The 23,215-nt window shown below is 37.4% G+C and overlaps 1 protein-coding gene across 3 annotated transcripts in view; it reads left to right on the top strand.

The window, feature by feature from the left end:
* Positions 1 to 23,215, top strand: part of Enthd1 (ENTH domain containing 1) — a 98,604-nt gene that overhangs the window by 32,686 nt on the left and 42,703 nt on the right. Inside the window, exons 4-6 of one of the 3 annotated variants that reach the window (XM_069999590.1) lie at positions 5,768 to 5,886; positions 12,938 to 13,061; positions 15,576 to 15,632. In XM_069999590.1, coding sequence (XP_069855691.1) covers positions 5,768 to 5,886; positions 12,938 to 13,061; positions 15,576 to 15,632 — 300 coding nt within the window. Of the gene's footprint in view, positions 1 to 5,764; positions 5,887 to 12,937; positions 13,062 to 15,575; positions 15,633 to 23,215 lie in introns of all 3 variants that reach the window. The other 2 variants (XM_069999589.1, XM_069999592.1) reach the window with 2 other exon arrangements.

Genomic DNA, 23,215 nt, shown 5'->3' with positions numbered 1-23,215 from the left:
TATTTTCTGTGATGGAATGCAGTCTTTCTTTTTTTAAAAACAAAACAAAACAACAACAACAACAAAAAAAGTCTCACTGTATTTCTCAGTCTGGCCTCCAGTTCTTGGGCTCCAGTGATCCTCCTGCTTAGCCTCCCAGGTAGCTGAGACTATAGCATACTTCTGAAAAGTTAATTTTAGTTAAAAATCAATGACTTGATTTACTTAAATTACACCTGAAATGATCCTATTGATCCATAGGAACCATGTTTATTAGAACTAAAAAAGTGAACAGTTGGAAAATGTGTAAAATTTATGGAGTATTTGTATTCCGAGTATGCTGTTGCACTGTTAGTCTGATAGTCTCACTGACAGTTTGATATCTGATCTAAGAACTATTACAGTGCTCACCAGTTCTACTTTGAGATATTATCAAAGTGGTACAAACTTAACAGGGTTTATAGCTTCTCTAGATACAAAGTACTTACAACTTTGATATCTCAGCCCTCATCTCAGAGTGACTCCATAATGTCATTTCCTGCAGCATCTTTACCATGTCTCTGAGACTTCTCATTCACCTATTTACCCTCATTAGCCTGTGATTTCACAGTCTCAATTGACAATAGCAATGATTCCACTGAAGATCTAAATATTTTCTTTCCTTTCACTTTGCTTGTGAAAATCTAGAAATAAATATTGTATGATCACCTAATCTAATTAAGCACACTTCACTTGTAGTGTTCTGCTCATACTTAAAAAAAGAGAGAGAATTTCCATGGTTGTTTTTGTATTCTGATTGCTTTTCTCTTACCCCATGTTATTTTAGGCCAAAATGCATTCCCAAATAGCGAGATATATTTCTTTCACCGTTCTTGCTATTCTTCCATGTTTCTCACAATTGTCTTCAAAATTAGTTTTCATTAACCTATTTCAATGATGTGTAAAGCCTAAGTCTATGTTATTTCAAAGATAATTTTGTTGGTGAAGACTGAAGGAATGATAATACAGCTCCTGATTAAATCTGAGCAATGTAGACAGATGATCTAAGCCCCAAATCACCCTGCTTGCCAATATTAATTATAAAATCTCCAACTCCAAATAAGCCCATTTTAATTATTCATTTTCATGTACGGTTGCAACAAAATGAAAAGATACAAACATAATAAAAAAATTCCTCATTATTTCTTCAGTGTACCATACTTGCTCCTTTTGCTCTGCTTAGTTTGTCTTCATTTACATTTATTAGAATCCCATCCTTCAAAGCCTTTTCTAAATTTTCATTTTTAAGGTTCTTACTATAATTAGTTAATTCAAGAAAGTTCAGTATGTAACTCTTTTTAAAAAAATTTGTTTATTGTAAAGATGCTGTACAGAGGGATTTGTTACCCCTCGTTTTTCTCCTATTATCCCTTCCCTCCCTCCTCTCCCTTCCTCACTCCTCCCTACCCCCCCAAGTTATAAAATTCATTTCCACCATAGTGTCTTGTATCACTGTTGCGATGGGTCATCCTGTGTCCTTGTTTCTGCATTTTATTACCCTTCCCCTCCCCAAATTAGATAAATGTACATACAAGATGCACAGTACCAAAATCAAGTACAGTGACAGCCTGTAATTCTTGTCTCATTGTTTCCTTTAAGTCTGTATGCTAGACTTATCTCCCTGGACAGATTGTACATGATATCAGAAGGCAGATACCATATCTCATTCCATTGCTTTTCTTGTATAATCCTGAAGTGATTTTGAAAAATTTTGTATTTTCTTACAAATTTTTAGATTTTAGAAGAATAACTGTGAGATAATTCTGAAATATTACAAATGTTGACATAAAAGATAGAGAAAAAGTAAAACAAGTTGGGTATTGTGGTGCATGTCTGTGATCTCAGCTGCTTGGGAAGGTGAGGCAAGACCACAAGTTTGAGGCCAGCCTTAGCAACTTAGATCCTACATAATAAAATAAAAAGAGGGATGTAGCTCAGTAGCAGAACACTTGCCTAGCACGGGGAAAACTCTCAGTTTGCTCCTCTACACCACCAAAACAAACAAGAAATCATATCACTCTTTCACATTTATCTAAAGAGGTGTAAACATCATTGAAACAACAACTGCCATCTATCTGGGGGGAAAAACACATTTTAGTGCTTAGCTGCTGAAAATATCACATCATTCCTTTTTCTCCTTGAAATCATATTTTTAGTCCATATCCTTCACAGAATTTTATCCTTATGTAAGCTGTTTCATACTTGAAATTATTTTTCACATCAAATATATATATATAAATTAAAATCATTTATCTCTTGCCCATGTAATTGTAACCCCTCTGTACAGTATTTTCACATTAAAAAAAATCATTTATCTAAATATCTCTGAGCAAAAGCTTTAAGTGGTAAAATATTCCTTCCAGATTGACTTTTGGCCTGTGAAGCCCAAGTTGGTATTGAACTTGCTGTCTACTCCAGGCTAGCCTCTACTTTCCTAATCTGAGGTTATAGTTGTGTCAGCATGCCCAACAAGACTGATTTCTTGCACAATTATTGTTGGTATATAGCTTATCAAAACCACATGGCTTCCTATACATTTTATAAATACTTGCCAAACATCAAGAATACAATTTTATTAGAGCTGTGTGCTTTTATGAGATACATAGGACTATTCATTTACCCATATGTATATATTGCTTATTATTAAATATATGCCAAGTTCATTATCAATTCTGTTTCTGTTTTACATTTTCATGGGTTTAAATACTATGAAAATTAGTTCATGCAAATTACACTTGGGGCTATAGGGTGTTTATAGGACTGTCAATTCTATGAATTTCTTCTAAGTAATATGCCAACAATTATATAATGATTTATTACAAAAATATTTTTTATTTCTTGTTGACTGTTAAGTCTTCAGTATTATTGAAAGCAAAGAATTAGAAGCACCTTTGAAAAAAATTTGTTAAAACAGTCATTAGAACTAATTTGCTTTCTCAATTTCTGGGAGTAATACCAAGAATCTTTTACCAAAATGTATCAAATAACTATTAATTAAACCTGTTAGAGTTTAACTTAATATACTCAGCAACTGTGGAGAAAATAAAAATATTAATTTTCTTATATCTGTCAACACAGTAACTTTTTTGGAAAAATGATTTTATTATATAACATATACATTAAATATGCTTGCATCCACTGTTCAAAGCTACAAATTTAATCAGTTCAATTCTTGGAAAAATATTTGCCAGGTAACCTACTTGGCAAAGCTAATTTTTATTGCCAAAGCAACTGGCCAGCTGGATTGTGGCTTAGTGGGTAGAGTGCCTGTCCTAAGCATAAGACACTGAGCTCAAATTCTAGTACTACCTCCCCCCCCCAAAAAAAAAAAAAACTCAGCCAAATAAGATTTAAAGTATTTTCCCCGAAAATACCTTACTTTCTTTACACAAACAAAATAATGTTCTGAATAACCTTCTCATTTCTGAATTCTCTCCTTAAGGTGAGGCTAGGACCCTATCTTGAGTCTGTTTCACTGATAACATGGAATCCTGCCCCCAGTTTTCATTGCTTTGCTCTCAGAGGATTCTCTCTTAGAAATGATACATCCTTTAATGATAGTTGGGAGATGAAAAGCACAAGGACATTACATGAAATTTGTTACCTATCCTGCTGCCCCATACTGTAATATATAAGAGCAAATATCCTGGTATGTACAAGATGTGTGAGAAAGAGCAATGTGTGGGTTTTGTGCCTTAAAGAAGTCCTCTTTAACCATTGTTTTAAACTATTGTTTGATGACTTAGAGGTTCTTATGTTTGAGAAGATACACCATAATAAAAATGGATAAGTGGTACATCTTTTTGTGAAGTGGGGGAAAGCTGGTTATGAATAGGAAGAGAGAACTTATTTTGATACCTCTTTCAAAGGTTACTTTCAAACCTAGTTAATTTGAAAGGTAGATGAATTTTTAGAATCATTGCAGGCAGACAATTTAAAAGGCACTAGTAGTGTACACCTATAACCCTAGCTACTCAGGAAATCAGATCTGAGGATCATGGTTCAAAACCAGCCCACTCAAGGAAATCCGTAAGACTCTTATCTCCAATTAACCACTAATGTACTGAAAGGGGGCCAGCTCTGACCTGTAATCACAGCTACTCAGGAGACTGAGATCTGAGGATGGTGGTTTGAAGCCAGTCCTGAGAAGGAATGTCCTGTAAAACTCTTTTTTTTTTTTTTCTGGGAAACTCTTTATCTCCAATTAACTACCATAAAACCAGAAGTGGCTCAGTGGCTCAAAGTGGTAGAATGTTAGTTTTGAATGAAAAGGCTCAGGGACAGCACCCAGGCCCTGAATTCAAGTCTAAGAACACCCCCCTCCCCACATACACACAAAGTAATAATGTAAGCCTACTTGGCCTCTGGGAAATACTCTACAATAGTTTGTGTGTACCAGTGTAAAGATAGCCTTCTAATACTTCCTTCTTATTGCATATAATAATATTCTGAGATAGAGTTGGTACTAACAATTTAGACTTTATTTTTTCATTTGCAACATGGGGATTAACTGAGGGCCTTATGAATGTTAGAAAGTGCTCTATCATTTAGCTGCAAACCCAGCTTCTGAATTGGTACTAACACACAGTCAATAACACAGAGAGGCAAAAGCTATTGAGTCTGAAAAAATACTAAATTTAGTAAAAGTATGTAGCAGAAATACTTATTTTTATTGATGTATTTTTTTACATTAAAAAATTTTAAGTTGTGTTAAGTGTCTCTGTAGCTCACGCCTTGAGCTGAAGAGCTGAAGGTAAGAGACCAGGTCCATAGTTCAAGCCCCACACCACCACCAACAAACAAAGTTACTTGTCTTATCAAATAGCCTATACATTTCTGGTTGATGTCTTTTCGAACACATGAAATTCACAAAGCAATAACAAAATTCCTTACATACTAACTTGAACTAATTATAATTGCCATTCTTATATTGATGAAATTTCCTTTCAATAATCTTCACATTTTCTAATTCTGTTTTCTGTGTTACATGTTACTACATACTATATTAAACCTATTATCATAAATGTTTCAAATAATAAAGCTATAAGAAAACTGTTCAGGGGGCTGGGAAGGTGGCTCAGTGGTAGAGCGCTTGCCTTGCATGCTTGAGGCCCTGGGTTCGATTCCTCAGCACCACATAAACAAAAAGAAAAAAGCCGGAAGTGGCGCTGTGACTCAAGTGGTAGAGTGCTAGCCTTGAGCTGAAGAGCTGAGGGACAGCATCCAGGCCCAGAGTTCAGGCCCCACGACCGGACCCAAAAAAAAGAAAAAAAGAAAACTGTTCATTTGGGTAAGAGTTATGGAAATTAAGTTGTAGCACGTGTGTGTGGGGGGCGGGGCTGGGTTCTGTCCCAGTTTTTGTACTTAAGGATAGCCCTCTACCACTTGAGCCACACTTCCACTTTCTCCTTTCCAGGTTCATTGGAGATAAGAATCTCATGAACTTTACTGCCCAGGCTGGCTTCCAACTACAATCATCAGATCTCAGCTTCCTGGGTAGCTAGGATTATAGGCATGAGCCTCCAACACCCAGCAAGTTATATTTTTGAAATCATATTGAGCTGCTAATTATTGTAAAGTGATTAGTAATTAGCATAAAATGATTAATAATACTAGTAGATTATTATTGGTAGAGGATGTATATTTAGCAGGCAAAATGAATCTTGAGAGTTGGTTAACTTAAAAATTATGAACTAATGTAAAATATGACTTTTGCCAGAGTTTAATGTTGGCTTTTTGTTGTTAGCAGAAAATGCTCCCAAGATGGGAATGCCGCCAGAGCAGTGCAAGGACCTCCAGTTAGCTGCTGAAGTCCCACTGTCCAAGGAACCTCTGCCCCTCAAGAAGAAGGCCTGGAAGTCAACAGAGGTGGGCATTGCCCAGGTTTCCTTCAGCTGTGGTAGCAAGTTACCAAGAATGGTGTGCTTTAAGGCAGGACAAGTATGTTATCTTACAGCCTGACCCTAGTCAGGTGAGAAGTCTGACCCTAGTCTCACTAGGCTAAAATTGGCATGTCTGCTGGGCTGCCTTCCTTCCTTTCTGGAAGATAGCTTGTTTTCTTGCCTCTCTCAGCTTTATGTGTTTGTTCTGAGTGAAGCTTTGCTTATCTTTCCACATTTCTTCTTGGTATTTTTTTGTTATACAGATTGAATTATCAAAGTTTTCTTTTATGATTTGTGCACTTTTATTTATTTTTTATTTTTTTATTTTTTTTTGTCGGTCGTGGGGCTTGAACTCTGGGCCTGGGCGCTGTCCCTCAGCTCTTCAGCTCAAGGCGAGCGCTCTACCACTTGAGCTACAGCGCCACTTCCGGTTTTCTGGTGGTTTATTGGAGATAGGAGTCTCACGGTCTCTCCTGCCCGGGCTGGCTTTGAACCGCGATCCTCAGATCTCAGCCTCCTGAGTAGCTAGGATTACAGGCGTGAGCCACCAGCGCCCGGCAGATTTGTGCACTTTTAAAAATCTTTAAGAAATTATTTCTTATGCTAATTTAACAAAAATCACATTTTCTAAGTATACATGCTCTAGAACTTTATTTGTATGTGTATAGGCTATATTCTTTGAATTGCCCATCTTTGTCTACTCATTTACACTTTCTAAATAAAATAACTGTAAACTCACAGGCAGTTGTAAAAATACTACAGATTCCTGGGTATCATTTACTCAGGGAATGAATGAACAGGGGAAGCAATTTCAACAACCTCTTCCTTATTTTCTTCTACCACTGCACAAGCAGGCTTCTTTCAGGGAATCAGGCCAATAGCACATCTCTCCCTGTTACACAAATGTATCAGTTTTCTGTTTCTTGGATTGTTTTTCTTTTCTTCTCATTGTCATGTTCTACCCTTAAGTCCTCCTGTGGGAGGGAACTCCCAGAGCCAGTACCTGCTCTGTTTTTCTTCAGTGTTCTCTGACCTTCTCAGACATATAGCTACATTTTTTTTCTCTTCTTTTTCCATATACCTATTTGTTCTTCTTTGTACTTTCAAATGCCCACTCAACATCTTTAATTCAGTCATGTCACTCTTAAATTCCTACTTTTTTATTGCTTCATATCTATTAGTTATCTTTAAAGGACTCTAAAATGACTGAGTTTCAATACTTTTTTTTGGTTTATTTCATACTGTAAGAGTGAATTCAGTTTTCTTTCTGTTTTGGAATATTGAATTGTTAGCTCATTTTGCAGGACTTCTTGTTGTGTCTAGTGTGCTTTTTACCCCCTATCTGCGTAACAGGTTTTCACTTGCCTATTCCTGACTGCCAGGACTGTCTGTCCACATTAAGGACTTACTCTGGCAGCTTGAGGCGCTGTTCTTTTTCCTGGCCTCTGGTCCCCTAGACCAAGTGATACTGTGGTTTAGTTGCTAGAGAAGTTTGTGTCCTCTTACCTACCTCTGTGTAATACTTTTAGAAGCTACAGCCCCAAGCTGTGACTGACAAGTTAGTTCCACTTTCTTATGAGCAGAGGATCCCAGTGATTGAGCATAACTTCAAGCACTGAGCCCATGTTTAGCATTTCAGTTTCCAAAGGACACTTTCAACCTGTATTTATCCCTCCAGAGCTAAGCTCCTGATTTTCTCTGCCTTTTTTCTGGATCCAGAGCTCTAATGTTCCATAGCTTTAGCCATTAGTGTGTTTCTGTTCATACCATCATCTGTAAAGACGTTAATCTTGGTGTGGGGTATGACCATATCTTTTTCTTTACATGTTTGGTTATAAAGATACTTAAAGAATCATTTTGACTAGAAATTATGCCACTATAACTAATATGAAATTCTTGTTTTTGGTTACTGTGTATTTTTCCCCTAGAAGGAAAGCTCCTTGATAGAAGAGACTTTTTGATGTTACTCATTACTGAATCATTAGATGACACATTTTTGTAGATGAAGAAGTAAATGACTAGCAGACACTATGTATTAACTTTTCTTTCCTGTGACATTGCTCGTTTGTGGTACTCTACATAGAGTGCTTTGTGTAACATTTCTTGCCATAATTACTATGGAGGAGGTTGGAATTCTTTCTTGACCTTCTGTCATCAGCCCCAAACTCCAACCCAATTAGTTATTTGACTCAGCTGCTTTTCTAGCAGCTCAGAAAGCCACATTAACGTTGAAATTTCACTGTTGTTTAATTGCGTAATAGCTCACAGATTGAAAATAGATTATCTTAGAAGACATTAAGATAAAATGATTTTTAAATTTGACATGTGCCTATTTATTGTTGATAGCTTTTAAGTAGAAAATAGACTGGAATCTCCTGTGTGTTTGGGAGCCAGACATAAGCTATCTAGGATTTTATATCCATTTTAAAATGTTGATTATTGTTTTTTCACATTTTACAAAACCACTCTTACTGATTTATATCATTCCATATATTATGTCACAAAGAACATGGTGCCCTTTTCTCAAAAGAAGTTGGCTTTTCTTTTTCAAAGCATGCCTGACTTTATCATAGCAATAACCGACATCCTTTTGACAAACATCTCTCCTATCACTGCAGGAGCATCCGTTGTAATCCAATATGCCCTCTTCAGTAGTCTGCTACTGTAGCAGAAGACACCTAACAAGTTGAACAGTAAAGCAGATTGTGGGTGCAAGTGAATTGTACCTATATTAACATTTTCATGTTCCTAGTACAGAACAAGAAATAAATTTTGTTGTTGATTGCTTAGGCAGAATGAGAGTGCTTAAAGATATCTTTTAAAACTTTAAGTAGATACATCTTTATTCTCTCCACATATGGAAGAAAAATTACCTTAAAAGCAGCGAACAAAATTCAGAGCAGGATAGAGCTTTCAAAAGCAGACTAGTGCTTCCTAAGTGATACTTTCAAAACTAAGTAAAGCCTCTACATCTCAACAGGAATGTCTGTTTTCTCTTTCATACTGTCCAGAATATTTATTAAATTTGCTAATAAGGTTATTTATAGCTTTTCACCACCTCAAAAGCCCTCTTTTTCTTGCTAGAGGAGATTGAACATTGCGATTGTAAATATTTTTGTCTCAGTTGTTCCCATGGCAACAGATAGGGATGCTGTGGAGTGGCTCCCACAAAATTATAGTTGACCAAAATCTTCAGTCTAGTTGTGAGTTACTGAATGATAGTGTAGATGACGAATGTTTATCTTCTACCACTTGGACTTGCTGTATTTTCCTACATGAAGAATATACAAATTGTATCTTCTGGCTTATTTCCATGCCATGTATTATATTTACAAAAATTAGACCTCATCAAAGTTGTTAGAGAAATGGAAAATTAAGCTTTCCTCCAATTATACTTATTTATCATTCTGGTTTTTTTTGTTTTATTTTTGCTGGGTCGTTGCTTCATGTGTGAAAGTACTTTTTGTTTTCGTGTTTGTGCTTTTACTATTTCTTTTTTAAATAAAAAATTCTTAGTACTAAAATCCAAACAATGTAAAAGGTCAAAGAATGAAGAAAAAAATGTTTTCTTGTTTCATTGCTCTTGCTTTCCTCTCCCAGAAGCACCTACTACTAGCTTTTTTTTTTTTTTTTTTTTTTTTGGGGGTCAGTTGTGGGGCCTGAACTCTGGGCCTGGGCGCTGTCTCTCAGTTCTTCAGCTCAAGGCTAACGCTCTGCCACTTCCAGCTTTTTCTGATTATGTGGTGCTGAGGAATCAAACCCAGGACCTTATGCATGCAAAGCAAGCACTGAGCCACCTTCCCAGCTCCTACTAGCATTTTTTAAAATGAGTTTTGGGGAAAGCTTTTATGTAAGCACATTATTGTTTTACCTAAATGGAATAATTCAATATTTATTGCTTGATTGCCTGCGCAACACTAACAAATATATCTTTCTACATAATAAATGTAATCATTTATTGTATGCTGTTCCAAAATAGTTCTTTTGCTAAACTACATATTATAAGCCTATTTCTATACCAGTTCTTATAGCTATGTTGTATTTTTGAGGTATAAATTAATCTTTAATCATTCCCTATTGATAATCATCCTCAGGATTTTTCATTATTTTATTTATTAAAAGCAGTGTTTCCAATAAGAACCTCATATATATAATCATAATCCTGTCCTGGACATAGAATTGCAGTACTTATTTTTAGTTGTGAAAGTTACTGTGAAGTTGCCATCCCAAAACTTGGACCAATTATACCTACTACCTATGTATGGGAGTGGCTCCTCCTCTTACTTTTCCATATTTGTGAAAATATTTTAATAGAATTTTATGTAAAAGTCAGCAACTTTTGATGTGCTTATTATTGAGCATTTATGTTTCTTTTTATTAACTCTATTCATGTTTGCTAGTTTTCATACTCAATTTTTCATGCTTTTCTTCTCTTTTCTTAGTACTGGGGTTTGCACTTAGAGCCTTGTGCTTGCCAGGTAGGTGTTCTACCTCTGAGCTACACCCTAGCCCTTTTTTGCACTGGTTGTTTTTGAGATGTCTTACTTCTTGGTCAGGCATGTGTTTGGCCCATGATCTACCTATTTTATACTTCCCCTAATAGCTAGGATAACAGATGCATGCCACTACAACCAGTTCTTAGTTGAGAAGTGATCTCTCCAACTTTTCTGCCTGGACTGGCCTTGACAGTGACTCTACCAATCTTAGCCTCCCAAGTAGCTTGATCTCTCATCTTCTTATTATTAATATTAAATTTCTTGAGATCTAGCCCAGGGTCTCATTCATGAAAAGCACTCTACCACTGAGCCACATCCCAAAGCTGCTTTCCTGTTTTTTTTTGTTGTTGTTATTGTTGGTCGTGGGGGCTGAACTCTGGGCCTGGGTGCTGTCCCTCAGCTCTTCAGCTCAAGGCTAGCGCTCTACCACTTGAGCCACAGTGACACTTCTGGCTTTTTCTGCTTATGTGGTGCTGAGGAATCAAACCCAGGGCCTCATGCATGCAAGACAAGCACTGTACCACTGAGCCACCTTCCCAGACCCTCCTACCAGGTTTTAAGACCTGTTTATCTATTGAAGAATTAGCTCATTGACCATCTTGTTAATCTATTTGTTTTCAGTTTTCCATTTAACGTTTTTTTTTCTGGTCCTGGGGCTTGAACTCAGACTTGGTGCTGTCCCTGAGCCTCTTTGGGCTCAAGACTAGTTCTTTACCACTTGAGCCACAGCACCACTTGTGGCTTTTTCTGATTAGTTTATTGGAGATAAGAGTCTCATGGACCTTTCTGCCTGGGCTAGCTTTGAACTGTGATCCTCAGATTTCAGCCTCCTGAGTAGCTAGTATTATAGGCATGGGCCACCAGCACCTGGCTCCATTTAACATTTTGACTTTATGACCTTTTTTGCCTTATAAAAGTCTGTAGTTTTCCTGTAGTCAAATTTACTTGTCTTTCCTTTATTACTTCTAGATTTAAGTATTCTTATAAAGACTTGTCTTACTCTAATACTTAATAAGAAATTACCTTGGCTTTTAGAAAAAATGACAATTTTAAGTTTAGAACAGAATTGAGCAGAAGGTATTTCCACCACATTCACAGCCTCCTTCACCATCAGGATCCTCTACCAGAATGAACCTATAGTTTTAAGTTGTAATCAAAGTCTGTAGTTTACATTGGGAATCACCCTTGGTATTATACATCTGTGGGTTTAGATAAATGTGTAATGACACCAATCTACCACTATAGTATTATACAGAGTAGCTTCATTGCTGTAAGCATCCTTACATAATTTAAAAGTGCACGATTAAGTGAAATAAGTTAAATAAGTTTACCTTGCATTTAGGTGTTTTTTTCTGTGATGTCAGTATTTTGACTCCAGATTTCTGAGTATAATATGGACAGTAACCATGTGATATTCTATTAGTATCATTTTTTATATCCTTGACTACTGGGATTCTTAGCATAGGAAAAAGGATATATGAATGTTAAATATAAGATATCATCATAATCCAACAGACGAGTTGAATTGGCAATATACCAACATAAACTCATGTAATTCCTTATCAGCAAACTAAAGGAGAAAAATCATAACATGATCTGTTGATGTAGTAAAGCGCTTGACAGAATTCAATACTCATTAAAAAAACTAAATGAAATGTAAAAGTGGGCAAATGGTATGAACAGTCATTTTGGCAAATACAGATGTAAATAAGCACATGAAAAAAATAAACATAGTGACAGTTTCCAGTGATGGTGAATAGTTACTCTGGAAAACAGTTTAGTAACTTCCTATAAAACAGAACCTGAAACTCCCGTATGACTCAGAAATTATCCTCCTAGTCATTATCCTACTGAAAGGAAAACCTACTTACATCCTACTAAAACCTGTATATAAATGTTCATAGCAGTAGTTTTTTTTGGGGGGGTCTGGTCATGGGGCCTGAACTCGGCCTGGGCGCTGTCCCGCAGCTCTTCAGATCAAGGCTAGTGCTCTACCACTTGAGCCACAGCGACACTTCCGGCTTTTTTCTTTTTGCTTACGTGGTGCTGAGGAATCGAACCCAGGGCCTCATGCATGCAAGGCAAGCGCTCTACCACTGAGCCATCTTCCCAGCCCCTGTTCATAGCAGTTTTATTTGTAATTGCCCTAATGTAAAAACAATCCAGATATCCTTAAATGGTAAAACACCCATGCCATGGATGTTCCTCAACTGTGAGAAGGGGGAAGCAAATTGGTACACACAAGAATCTGTATGGATGTCTAAGAATTATAATACGTGTACAAAAAAAGCAAACAAATCCCAAAAGGTTGCATACTGTATGCTTCTATTCTTATAACAATTTAAATGTCAAAATTACAGAAACGGAGAACAGATTAGTAGGAAAAGATTTATACAAGCAGTAGGAGATAAGTATGGTTATTATAAAAGAGACCCAAGGAGTCCTGTGACTATGATGAAAATATTGAGTCAATGTCAGTATCCCAAATGAGACTTACTTTTAGTTTTTTCAACTCTTGGGTTTTTTCCTGTTTTATGTCAGGACCTTATGCTGTTTTATGATGAAGATCCAAAGCCAATTTTGCCAACAGTACCTCCTTGTATTATCTCTTCAACTACAAGTTTGTCCGAAGGAGAGGCAGAAGTCTGTAACATCTGGGATACAGGTAATTTGGCTAAGGGATGGGAAGTTTACATGAATAAGAAGCACTAAGAAGTAAATATACAAATCGTAGATTTTATTTTGTTCATGGTAGCAACAGTTAACTCTTAATATGGTCAATGAAAGACCAGCATGATATTCAGTCCACACAGTGTCCTATAATCTTGTTTTGTCATTTGTGTCCATCTTTTTCCTCCTCTTTTTCATTTTGTTTCCAAAGTAACAATGAGATATACAAGTCATTATGTCAAAAAAAGAACTTTACAACTTTGGTCGGGGAGGATACGAAGGGACGGGAAGGGGAAACAAAGCAGGAGGCTACGATGCTTGATAAGAAATGTGCTCATTATCTTACCCACGTAATTATAACCCCTCTGTACAGTATTTTCACAATAAAAATATATTAAACTAACTACAAGCCTTAAATATTCTGTAATGTATTGTAAAAATAAAAAATTAATTTTAGTTTCTGATTTTTATTAAGTTTTGATAGTTTAAACATATTCTATCTTTTCTAAGCAAATATGCAAAAAGGCAGCTATTTAATACATATCCTACAAATTAATCATCTCTTGAATAATTGGCATTAGAGAAAGACAAAGTACAAAATTACACAAATCTGGCCTCCAGTAAGTCCTAGCTGGACTGTACCGCTTAGTCTAGGTCCTTTAAGATCTGACTGCCAACAGACCAAGTCTGTGTTTTTTTTTGTGAACTCTCCATTTGCAATACTTTGTTTCTCTCAGTCTTCTCAGCACATTAGGTGGAATGTCTCTTGCTAAGATAGGAATAAGCAGTTTATCCTCTTTGCTTTGATGTGCATCCAGGTATTCTTTCCTTCATCACAAGTCTGTCTCATGGTGAGTTCAGTCTTCTCCCTCTTATTGGATCACACATCTCAAATTTTTCCCTTATATAGCTCCTCAGTATCCAAATTATAAAAGTTGTGGTACATTAGTATAGATTTATTTTATTTTACAAACTCACATTCATGTGTATCATTTCTTATAAAGCCAGTTTATGAGAACACTGAAGATATTTTAATAAGCACAAAAACAAGATTTGGGGGTCATAGTGATATTTGTATACTATGGTATTCACATAAATAGTTATAAATGGCTACAATTTTTAGACAGCTTGTTTGGTATTCTTAAAATAAAGTCAACAGATCCCAAATCCAGAAGCTTGGAAGAACAGCAAGGAAAACTTTTTTTATATTCTAACATTGCCTAACATTTTTCACTCCTAACATTTTTTTAAAATAGACTTTGTATGAGAGCAATTTTAGATTCACACTGAAATTGAGTAGAATGTATAGAGTTTGCATATTCCCCATGTACAGCCTTCTTCACTATCAATTTTCCATACCCAAAGGGCGCATTTGTTACAGTTGATAAACCCATGTAGACATGGTCATCATTCTAAGTCCTTAGTTTATGTTAGGGCTACTCTTGATATTGTATATAGTTTGTGTTAGGGTTACTCTTGATATTGTATATTCTGTGGTTTTCACAAATGATATGTTTTTATGCACAATTGTACTGAGCAGTTTCACTGCTTTAATAATCCTCTGTGTATCATCTATTCATCCCACTTATCCCCAAGCCTCTGGCAACCACTGATCTTTTTACTGTCTCCACAGTTTTTCCTCTTCCAGAATGCCACAGAGTTGGAATCATAATCTGTAATCTTTTCAGATTGGCTTCTTCCAGTTGGTGGGATTCATTGAAGGTTCTTCTATCTCTTTTCATGGCTTGATCCTCATTTCTTTTGAGTGCTGAATAGGATGGGCCCCAGTTCATCTAACACCTAGTATAGGACATCTGAGTACTTCAAGTTTTGGCAGTTATGGGTAAAGCTGCTTATAAATATCAGGGGCAGGTTTTGTGTGAGCATATTTTCCCTTTTAACATTTTAAAACAAGTAAATGTGAGCATTGGAGGTAACCCTATAGAGGAAAAGAAAGTTATGCAACACATTGCAATGATCCCACTATATACTGGGCTTAGACCCATCTTAATTAGTGACCTTGTTCTTGTTTTTCTTTCTTTTCTCCAGTCTTTCCTTGACTTTATTTAAAGATCTTAGCATTTCATTCCCAGTTTCAAAACATTCAACAGAGCCAGGCACTGGTGGCTGAAGTCTATACTCCTGGCTAATCAAAAGGCTGAGATTTTTTTTTTTTTTAATCTGATTCAAAGCCAACCTGGGCAGCAGTGCACTCCCATCTCCAAAGCAACCAGCAAAAATCAGGATGGAGGTATGACTTAAGTTGTGGAAAGCTAGCCAGCCAAGGGAGCAATCCAAGCGTGAGGTCTTTAATTCACATTCTAACAGGAAAAAAAAAAAAAGTAACAGTTCTTCACTGTTAATCAAGAGAACTCTGATTTCCTTGATATCATCATGTAAAACTCTCTTAGTTTGGTCTCAAGCCAATTTTTCAGTCTGTGTCACTCAACACTGCAATTATTTACAATGTTCTGTGACATTTATTACATCTCTTGTTTCTTCTCTTTAGAATGCCTTTGTTCTGGTCACTTTGGCTATATAACACATTGCCCTAAAACTTTGCAAGGTAAAGTAACCGTTTATTATGTTCATGAACTCTCAGAGTGAGGAATTAGGACAAGGCACAGTGGGGATGGTTTATCTCTGCTCCATGATGTCTATCGGGGCCTCAGCTGGGGAATTTAAAGGCTGGGCAGGAATCCTCTTGAGCTTACTTCCTTAAGTGTCTGGCAGTTGCTGCTGGCTGTTCCCAGAGGCCTCAGTTCCTCTCTACATGAGTCTATTTGTGTGGTCTTTCCACTCTGACTTATTTGAGCTTCCTCACAGCTTGGTGGCTGGGTTCCCTGGGTGAGCATTCTATGGAAGCAAAGACCCATTAGAAACTGAATAATCTCAGAAGTCATACTGTGCTGCTCAAGGCAATCACAAGTTTCAAGGGAGAGGGCATGTAGGCATACCTCTTCATGGAGGAGTGTCAGTGTCAATTGAAAGAAAATCATGTTGGGTGGGGAATATGTTATTATAGTCATCTTTGGAAAATGTAATCTGCTACAGCCTTCCACCAAATTATAAATTGCCTGACAAAATCCTATCCAAACAGCAAGGCCCAGAGAAAATGTCACCACTGCTGAAAAATCTCCAACTGGCTTATAACACAAGCCAGCTTCTTTTCACAATGTTCCACAGGGCTTTTTCCATACCTCTGTTATAGAATTATTAGGTCATAATAATTTTATAAATTATATTTACAGTTATATAAGCTAATAAGTGAATAAACTCCTATTTTAACAATTCAGTCTAGGTAAAGCTACCTGTCCCCACTCTCCTTTACTCTAAAACGCTTCTGTCTCCCCAAGGTTATTAGCAATTTGGTTGTTTTCTAGACTTTCCTCTGCATTTCTATGCAAATGTAAATGTGTGTTTAGAAGTATATAGAATTGACTTTATTTTGTTTTAAAGAATTCTTTATTTTCCTGAAATATAGTTGACTATCAGTTGACTATGCTTCAGAATATGTCAATATTTATAGATTTTCCTTCCTTCCTCCCTCCCTCCCTTCCCTCCCTTCCTTCCTTCCTTCCTTCCTTCCTTCCTTCCTTCCTTCCTTCCTTCCTTCCTTCCTTCCTTCCTTCCTTCCTTCCTTCCTTCCTTTCTTCCTGTCACGGGGCTTGAACTCTGGGCTGGGCTCTGTCCCTTACAATTCAGCTTGAGGCACAACACCACTTCCAGTTTTCTGGTGGTTTATTGGAGATAAGAGTCTCACAGACTTTCCTGCCCAGGCTGGCTTTGAACTGTGATCCTCAGATCCTCAGCCTCCTGAGTAGCTAGAATTACAGGACTGAGCTACTGCTGCCCAACTAGATTGATCTTTTTTTCTTAAAAACTCCTGTGGTATTAGGTATTAGTTTATTCCTGTATTGATTGGTATTTTGGTGTTGTGCATTTTTCATTATAAATAGTATTTTGGTGAATAGCCTTATACACATATGTGAATATTTCTTTAGGGTAATTTTCTAGAACTGAATCTTTGGACCATAGTATATGGTTTATGCTGCCAAATAGTACAACAAAATATCAATGCGAGTACCTATTCACTTACACCCAAACACTGGATGTTTCCAAGATTGTTTGTTTTTTTTTTTACTGGTCCTAGGGCTTAAACTCTAGGCCTGGGCACTATCTGTGAGCTTTCTGGCTGAAGGCTAGTGCTCTACCACTTTGAGCTACAGCACCATTTTCAGCGTTTTGGTAGTTAATTGGAAATAGAACTTTCATGGACTTTCCTGCTCAGGCTGGCTTCAAACTCCAATCCTTAGATATCTTAGATAGAGATCTCAGCCTTTTGAGTAGCTAGGACTACATGTATGAGCCACTGATGCCTGACTCAAGCCATTTTATTTTTATCACTCCTATAGAAGCTGCATCACAGAATTTGAATATTCCAACATATTATTTCAGTCTCCTGTGGATTCTTACTTATATAAATAACCTATTTTTCTTTTGTTTTACCTGTTCATTTAAATCAATTTTGTAGTATTTTATACATAAATGTCTACGTGTGTATGTTACTGATCTTTTCTCTGTAATTTGTGTTAAAATAAAATCTTTGAGGCTGTGAATGGTCTTCCAGCTTTTTTTAATGTTGTCTTTATTGAAGTTTGATTCTTCTGTATCCTCATTTTTTCCTTCATGCATATGTACTTGATGACTTTCCTGTACGACATTCATAATACATATTCACCCATATTATATTTTAAGTAAGTTATTTAATCCATCTGGATTCCAGTGTTTCACAGTGATTGTAGATAGAAGCAGAATGCTTACGGGCTAATCAGTTTTTCTATTTGAAATGACTTTCTAAACTGTACTAAATACTATCTGTTTAACAACTGTCCTGTTCCATTGATCCTTTTTCTGTTCCTGCTGTTTTATTTTTTTGCACTATTATAATACTATAGTTAACTACTATTATATTAATGGCCACTTGGATTGTTTCTGCATTTTAAATATTATATAAACAACTATGAAATAACACCACTTCTCCCCTTTCAAAGTAGGCTTTTATTTGTGTTCTCCCGTGAGTTGATACAGATTCTAAACTACATTATTCTGAATTTTTGTTGACAAGTTCTGTTTGGTTCATTAACTTATCTTGTCAACAGATGGTTCTGACTTCCGTGTTCTGACTTTGGAAACTTCTGCCTACATCAAAAAAAAAAAAAAAGAAGTAAGAAAATTATTCTGTCCTACATCTTCAATTCTGCTGTTTGTCTCCTTGCCTTCTCAGACACACAGCAATTTGCTGATCTTGTTCCAAAATGACTTTCCTAATTAGCAGGCTATCCTCCCTCTCTTGGTACCGCACTCTGTGGGCTAAACCCACCCTTCCTTTCACTCACAGAGGCAACCCTCTTGAATTTTGTGCTTTTCCTTTTTCTTTATACATTTATAATCTAAACAATATATATTTTTCAGTTGTATAAATGTACAAATGGAGTTATTTATTCTGAATTTATTTTTATGATGTTTTGTCATGTAATATTCTTAAGATTCACCTTTGTGTATAGGACTGTCATTTGCTTTCACTGCTGTGTAATGTTTCAGTGTACATATGTATTATATTGTATTTGCTTCCTATGCTGCAGAATATATAGTGTTTTTGAACCTGTATAGTCTATACAGGATTCTTGTTCCTCATGGACAAAAACTTCTCTAGAATATGTATTCAAAGCAAAATTGCTGTATGGTTAGATAGATACCAGTCCCTTTAGATTTACTGGGTGACACCAGATTGTTTCCCAAAGTTCTGGCTGCTCCATAATCTCACCAGCCAATCCATATTCTTGCCATTTTTAAAAAATTGCCAATCTAGAATTGGCATCTCATTTATTCTAAGATGTATTTTGTGACAATGAAATTGAACATATTTTAATATGTTAAAACATTTAATAGGTATGACTCAGGCATGTTTCCTTGGGAAATATCTGTGCATGTCTTCTGGACATTTTTCTGTTTGGTTGTTTATCATAACTTACCTTTAGGCGATCTTTATTGTAGAGGCTAAGCATTCCATCTTATATGTGTTTTTCCACTTCATGACTATAGTCTTTCCATTATGGGGGCTTTTTAAATAACAGAAGTTCTGAGTTTTAATAAGATGGAATCTGATTCTTTATCATTTGAATTTTTGTGCCTTACGTAAATTAGGGGGCGGTATTGGGGTTTGAATTCAGGGATTGGTGCTTTTTGCTAGGGAGGTGCTCTACTACTTTTGAAGGTGGACTTTTACATTTTTATACCCAAATCAGCACTCCTCCTGTTTACGCTTTCCTCTGTCACTGGGATGAGAAGCCGCATGCCACTCTGCCCAGCCATTGCTTGGGCTTCCCCTATGGCTGGAATGACAGCCATGCCCCATTGTACCCAGTCATTGGTTGAGAGTGTCTCACAAACTTCTTTTTGGCTAAGCTGGCCTTAAACCATAATTCCCCAGTCTCTGTCATGTATATATGTATATGGATCCACCAGTTATATGGCCATCTTTGCATCAATCAACAGTTATAGTCACTCTACTTTTATAATACTTCTTCTTTTTTTTTTTTTTTTTTTTTTGGGTCCGGTCGTGGGGCCTGAACTATGGGCCTGGGCACTGTCCCTCAGCTCTTCAGCTCAAGGCTAGCGCTCTACCACTTGAGCCACAGCGCCACTTCTGGCTTTTTTCTTTTTGCTTAGGAGTGGTGCTGAGGAATGGAACCCAGGGTCTCAGGCATGCAAGGCAAGCGCTCTACCACTGAGCCACCTTCCCAGCCCCTACTTTTATAATACTTCTTGATGACTTTTCCTTCATCAGGAGTGTTTTGGCTATTTCTGACTCTTTGCTTTTCATCCTGTTAGAACTACACATAGTACATGGCAAAATGAAAGATACCTAAGCTATGATGATGGCCTGTTGATGGCCAGCAAGTTCTTCTGAGTGGGGCTGTAGTTTAGCACTTCTAGGTAGTATGAATATACTTGCAGACTCACTTATCAATGTCTTGCCCATATCCCTCATAACTGTTATGGAAACTTCTCCATGCATCTGTAGATAGACATTGAATGAGGAGAAGTGAAGGAGTAGAAGCAGATACTATTGGGTCTGACCCACCTGCTTCCTGAACTGGCTTCACTTGGCTCATAGATACTATTTAATCTGACAATGAAATGGTGCCAGATATCTCTAATTTTGTGTTCCATAGATCAAATGATACTCATTGCTTGAGGGGACAAAGTCACTTGCTGTCCTATGACCAGACATTCAGTTTTCATCAGGGCTCAATAGTAAGCCAAGAATTGCTTTTCGAATGGTGGTAATGATACAGAAGGCGTGACCTTACTCCAAAGCTCCAGGGTCAGCTTTGCAAATTTTCCTGCTGAGAATCATTACAGGCTTCCATGAGCAGCTCTGTCTGCCTCAGGCACTTGCAGCACCTTTGGCTCTGCTAGGTCATATGGTTGGAGTGTCATGGCACCTTATCCAATAGTCTGACCAGCCATTTCTTGCTTTGGTCCTCACTCAAAATGGGCAATAGGGGCTGGGAAGGTGGCTCAGTGGTAGAGCGCTTGCCTTGCATGCATGAGGCCCTGGGTTCGATTCCTCAGCACCACATAAGCAAAAAGAAAAAAAAGCCGGAAGTGGCGCTGTGGCTCAAGTGGAAGAGCGCTAGCCTTGAGCTGAAGAGCTGAGGGACAGCGCCCAGGCCCAGAGTTCAGGCCCCATGACCGGACCAAAAGAAAAAGAAAAAAGAAAAAAATGGACAGTAGCTGGTGAGAGCAGTACCAAAACTCAGGAGGGTGCCCTCAGACTCCTAGAGGTCCACAGTTACTGTGCTTCTTTCTTTCTTTGTATCATCACTTTAAAGATCTGATGTGATGTTAGATATCAGGAACATTCAGATGTACTATGTACATCTATGGTGGCATTATAAGATTCTTTCTCAAAGGGAATCATAAGGTTCTAGCTTTCTGAACTTAGGAATTGACAAGAGGCCATGAATGTTCCATGATGTACACTAATTGGTTTCCTATGTATATATGTCAGGAAGCACTTAGGAGACTGACCTTCTACTTCCTGTAGATTCTATGGATCATTAAACACCTCCCCACATTCCTGCAAGTAAATAGGGAAGTTATTGCCTCCCCATGGTTATCATGCCTACCTTGTCTCCTGTTGATACTCTGAAATTCCAGTATTCCCACTGAGCTCAGGATGGTTGCATTGCATCATCCCTGTGATCATCTCCAATCCATTGATGATAGCTACTACAGAGAGAGCTACTGAATAATGCTGGGGCCCTGTTCCACAACACTGATTTAGTGCCTCCGTGAAGGGAATGTCTTGCAGGGCAGTTAGGAGGTAGGTGCCTTTTCACGTGTACTTTCTCATTCTTGCTCTTTCCTTCTGCTGAGATGTTACAGATTCAGAAACCTTTTTGAGCATTTTATTAAATAATCAACACCCACCTCTACTTCCTGCTTATTTTCTCTATAGCACCTTTCAACATCTGATATACTGCATAGCTTGTGTGTTGACTCGAAGACACATAACTGGATCACCTTCATGTATTGTAGTAACCTGCCACTAAATGTAGCACCGTTTTGGCCTTGCTGTTTGGCTACTTCTAGATATACGTGGCAACAAGCAGTTGCCTATGATTTTTATGTTACCTATTGGGAAAATGGAGGAGAAAAGAATAGGAAATGGCCCTACTGGACCATTTTATATTCTACTTCCTTGTTAAGCCCTATATAAGCCCACCCAAAAATCCAGTCCCCTACATAACCTCCAAACCTGTGGGAAGGTCTGTGCCCTTTGCTGTTCCTCAATAAACAGTCCTCGCCTGTTGACAACCAAGTCCAGCCTATTCCTTTTCCATTCGCTTCCATTTTCCCAACATTATCCATATAGGTGTTTTGTTTTGTTTTTAAGTTGTTTATTTATTTTGCTGGTCTTGGGGCTGCTTGAATGCAGGGCCTAGATGCTGTCTTGAGCTTCTTTTACTCTACAACTTGAGCCACAGCACCACTTCTGGCTTCTTCTCAGTGGTTTTTTGGAAATAAGAGTCTCCTACCCAGGCAGGCTGGCTTCAAAGTGTGATCCCCAGATCTCAGCCTCCTGGGTAGTCACCAGCACCCGGCCCCATGTACTATGAAAGACTTTCTTTGAAGTGAATGAATAGGTTGAACAAAACCACAATCATCTTTAATAGAATTTGATTAAAAGACTAGAAGGATAGTGGCTACTTTTAGCCAAATGCTGGTGGATTGTACCTGTAATTCTAGCTACTCAGGGGGCTGAGATCTGAGGATCACAGTGTGAAACCAGCCCAGACTGTGAAGTCCATGAAACTCTACAATTAAGCACCAGAAAAGTCAAAAGTGGAGCTGTGGTTCAAGTGAGCTAGCTTTGAGGGAAAGAAAAAACCTTAGGTACAGAGCCCAGGCCCTGAATTCAAACCTACGACTCTCATACACAGACACACACACACACACACATGCACACACGCACGCACGCACGCACGCGCACGCCAACTTTTACTTATTTATCATATAATGGCCAACTTTTTTCATTATTGTGGTGATTAAAAGAAATGCTGAGTTGTAGTAGAATGTTTAACTAGCAAGTGTGGGTCCATAAATTCAATTCCTAGTACCCTTTCCCTCAGAAAAAGGAAGGGGGGTGGATATTATGAGAAATTGACTTTTGAACTATTTATCAATTTTAGGTCAAGAAAGTGTCCCACCTAAACATTTTCTGCTTTACTAATGAGTGTATGTATTATAAAAGTGTCTTATAAGCACTTTGACAGCTCAGGTTAAGAGAATAAAGCTTAATCTAAATTAAGTTAACAAGTTCTTTATTAAAATGATTGTGATTGCTCAGGTGTATAAGTCCTAAGTTGACTTTTTATTTGAATGAAACTAACACCTGAATATGCTTATTCCCAGGAGAATAGATTATTCACTTAAATTACCAAATGCCTACTATATGCCAGGCATTGTGCCAGCTTCTAGATATCCATTGGTTAACAAGATCTCTGCTTTCCCATAGCTTCCAGTATCATGGGGTGGAACAGACACTGTTCAGTCCAATGGGACATAAAGGATGTC

This window comes from Dipodomys merriami, unplaced genomic scaffold (assembly GCF_024711535.1).
Source record: "Dipodomys merriami isolate MVZ:Mamm:240054 unplaced genomic scaffold, mDipMer1.0.p SCAF_55, whole genome shotgun sequence".
NCBI classification, from domain to species: domain Eukaryota; kingdom Metazoa; phylum Chordata; class Mammalia; order Rodentia; family Heteromyidae; genus Dipodomys; species Dipodomys merriami.
Note: the sequence above shows the minus strand (reverse complement) of the source record. Positions and strands in the feature narration are given on the sequence as shown.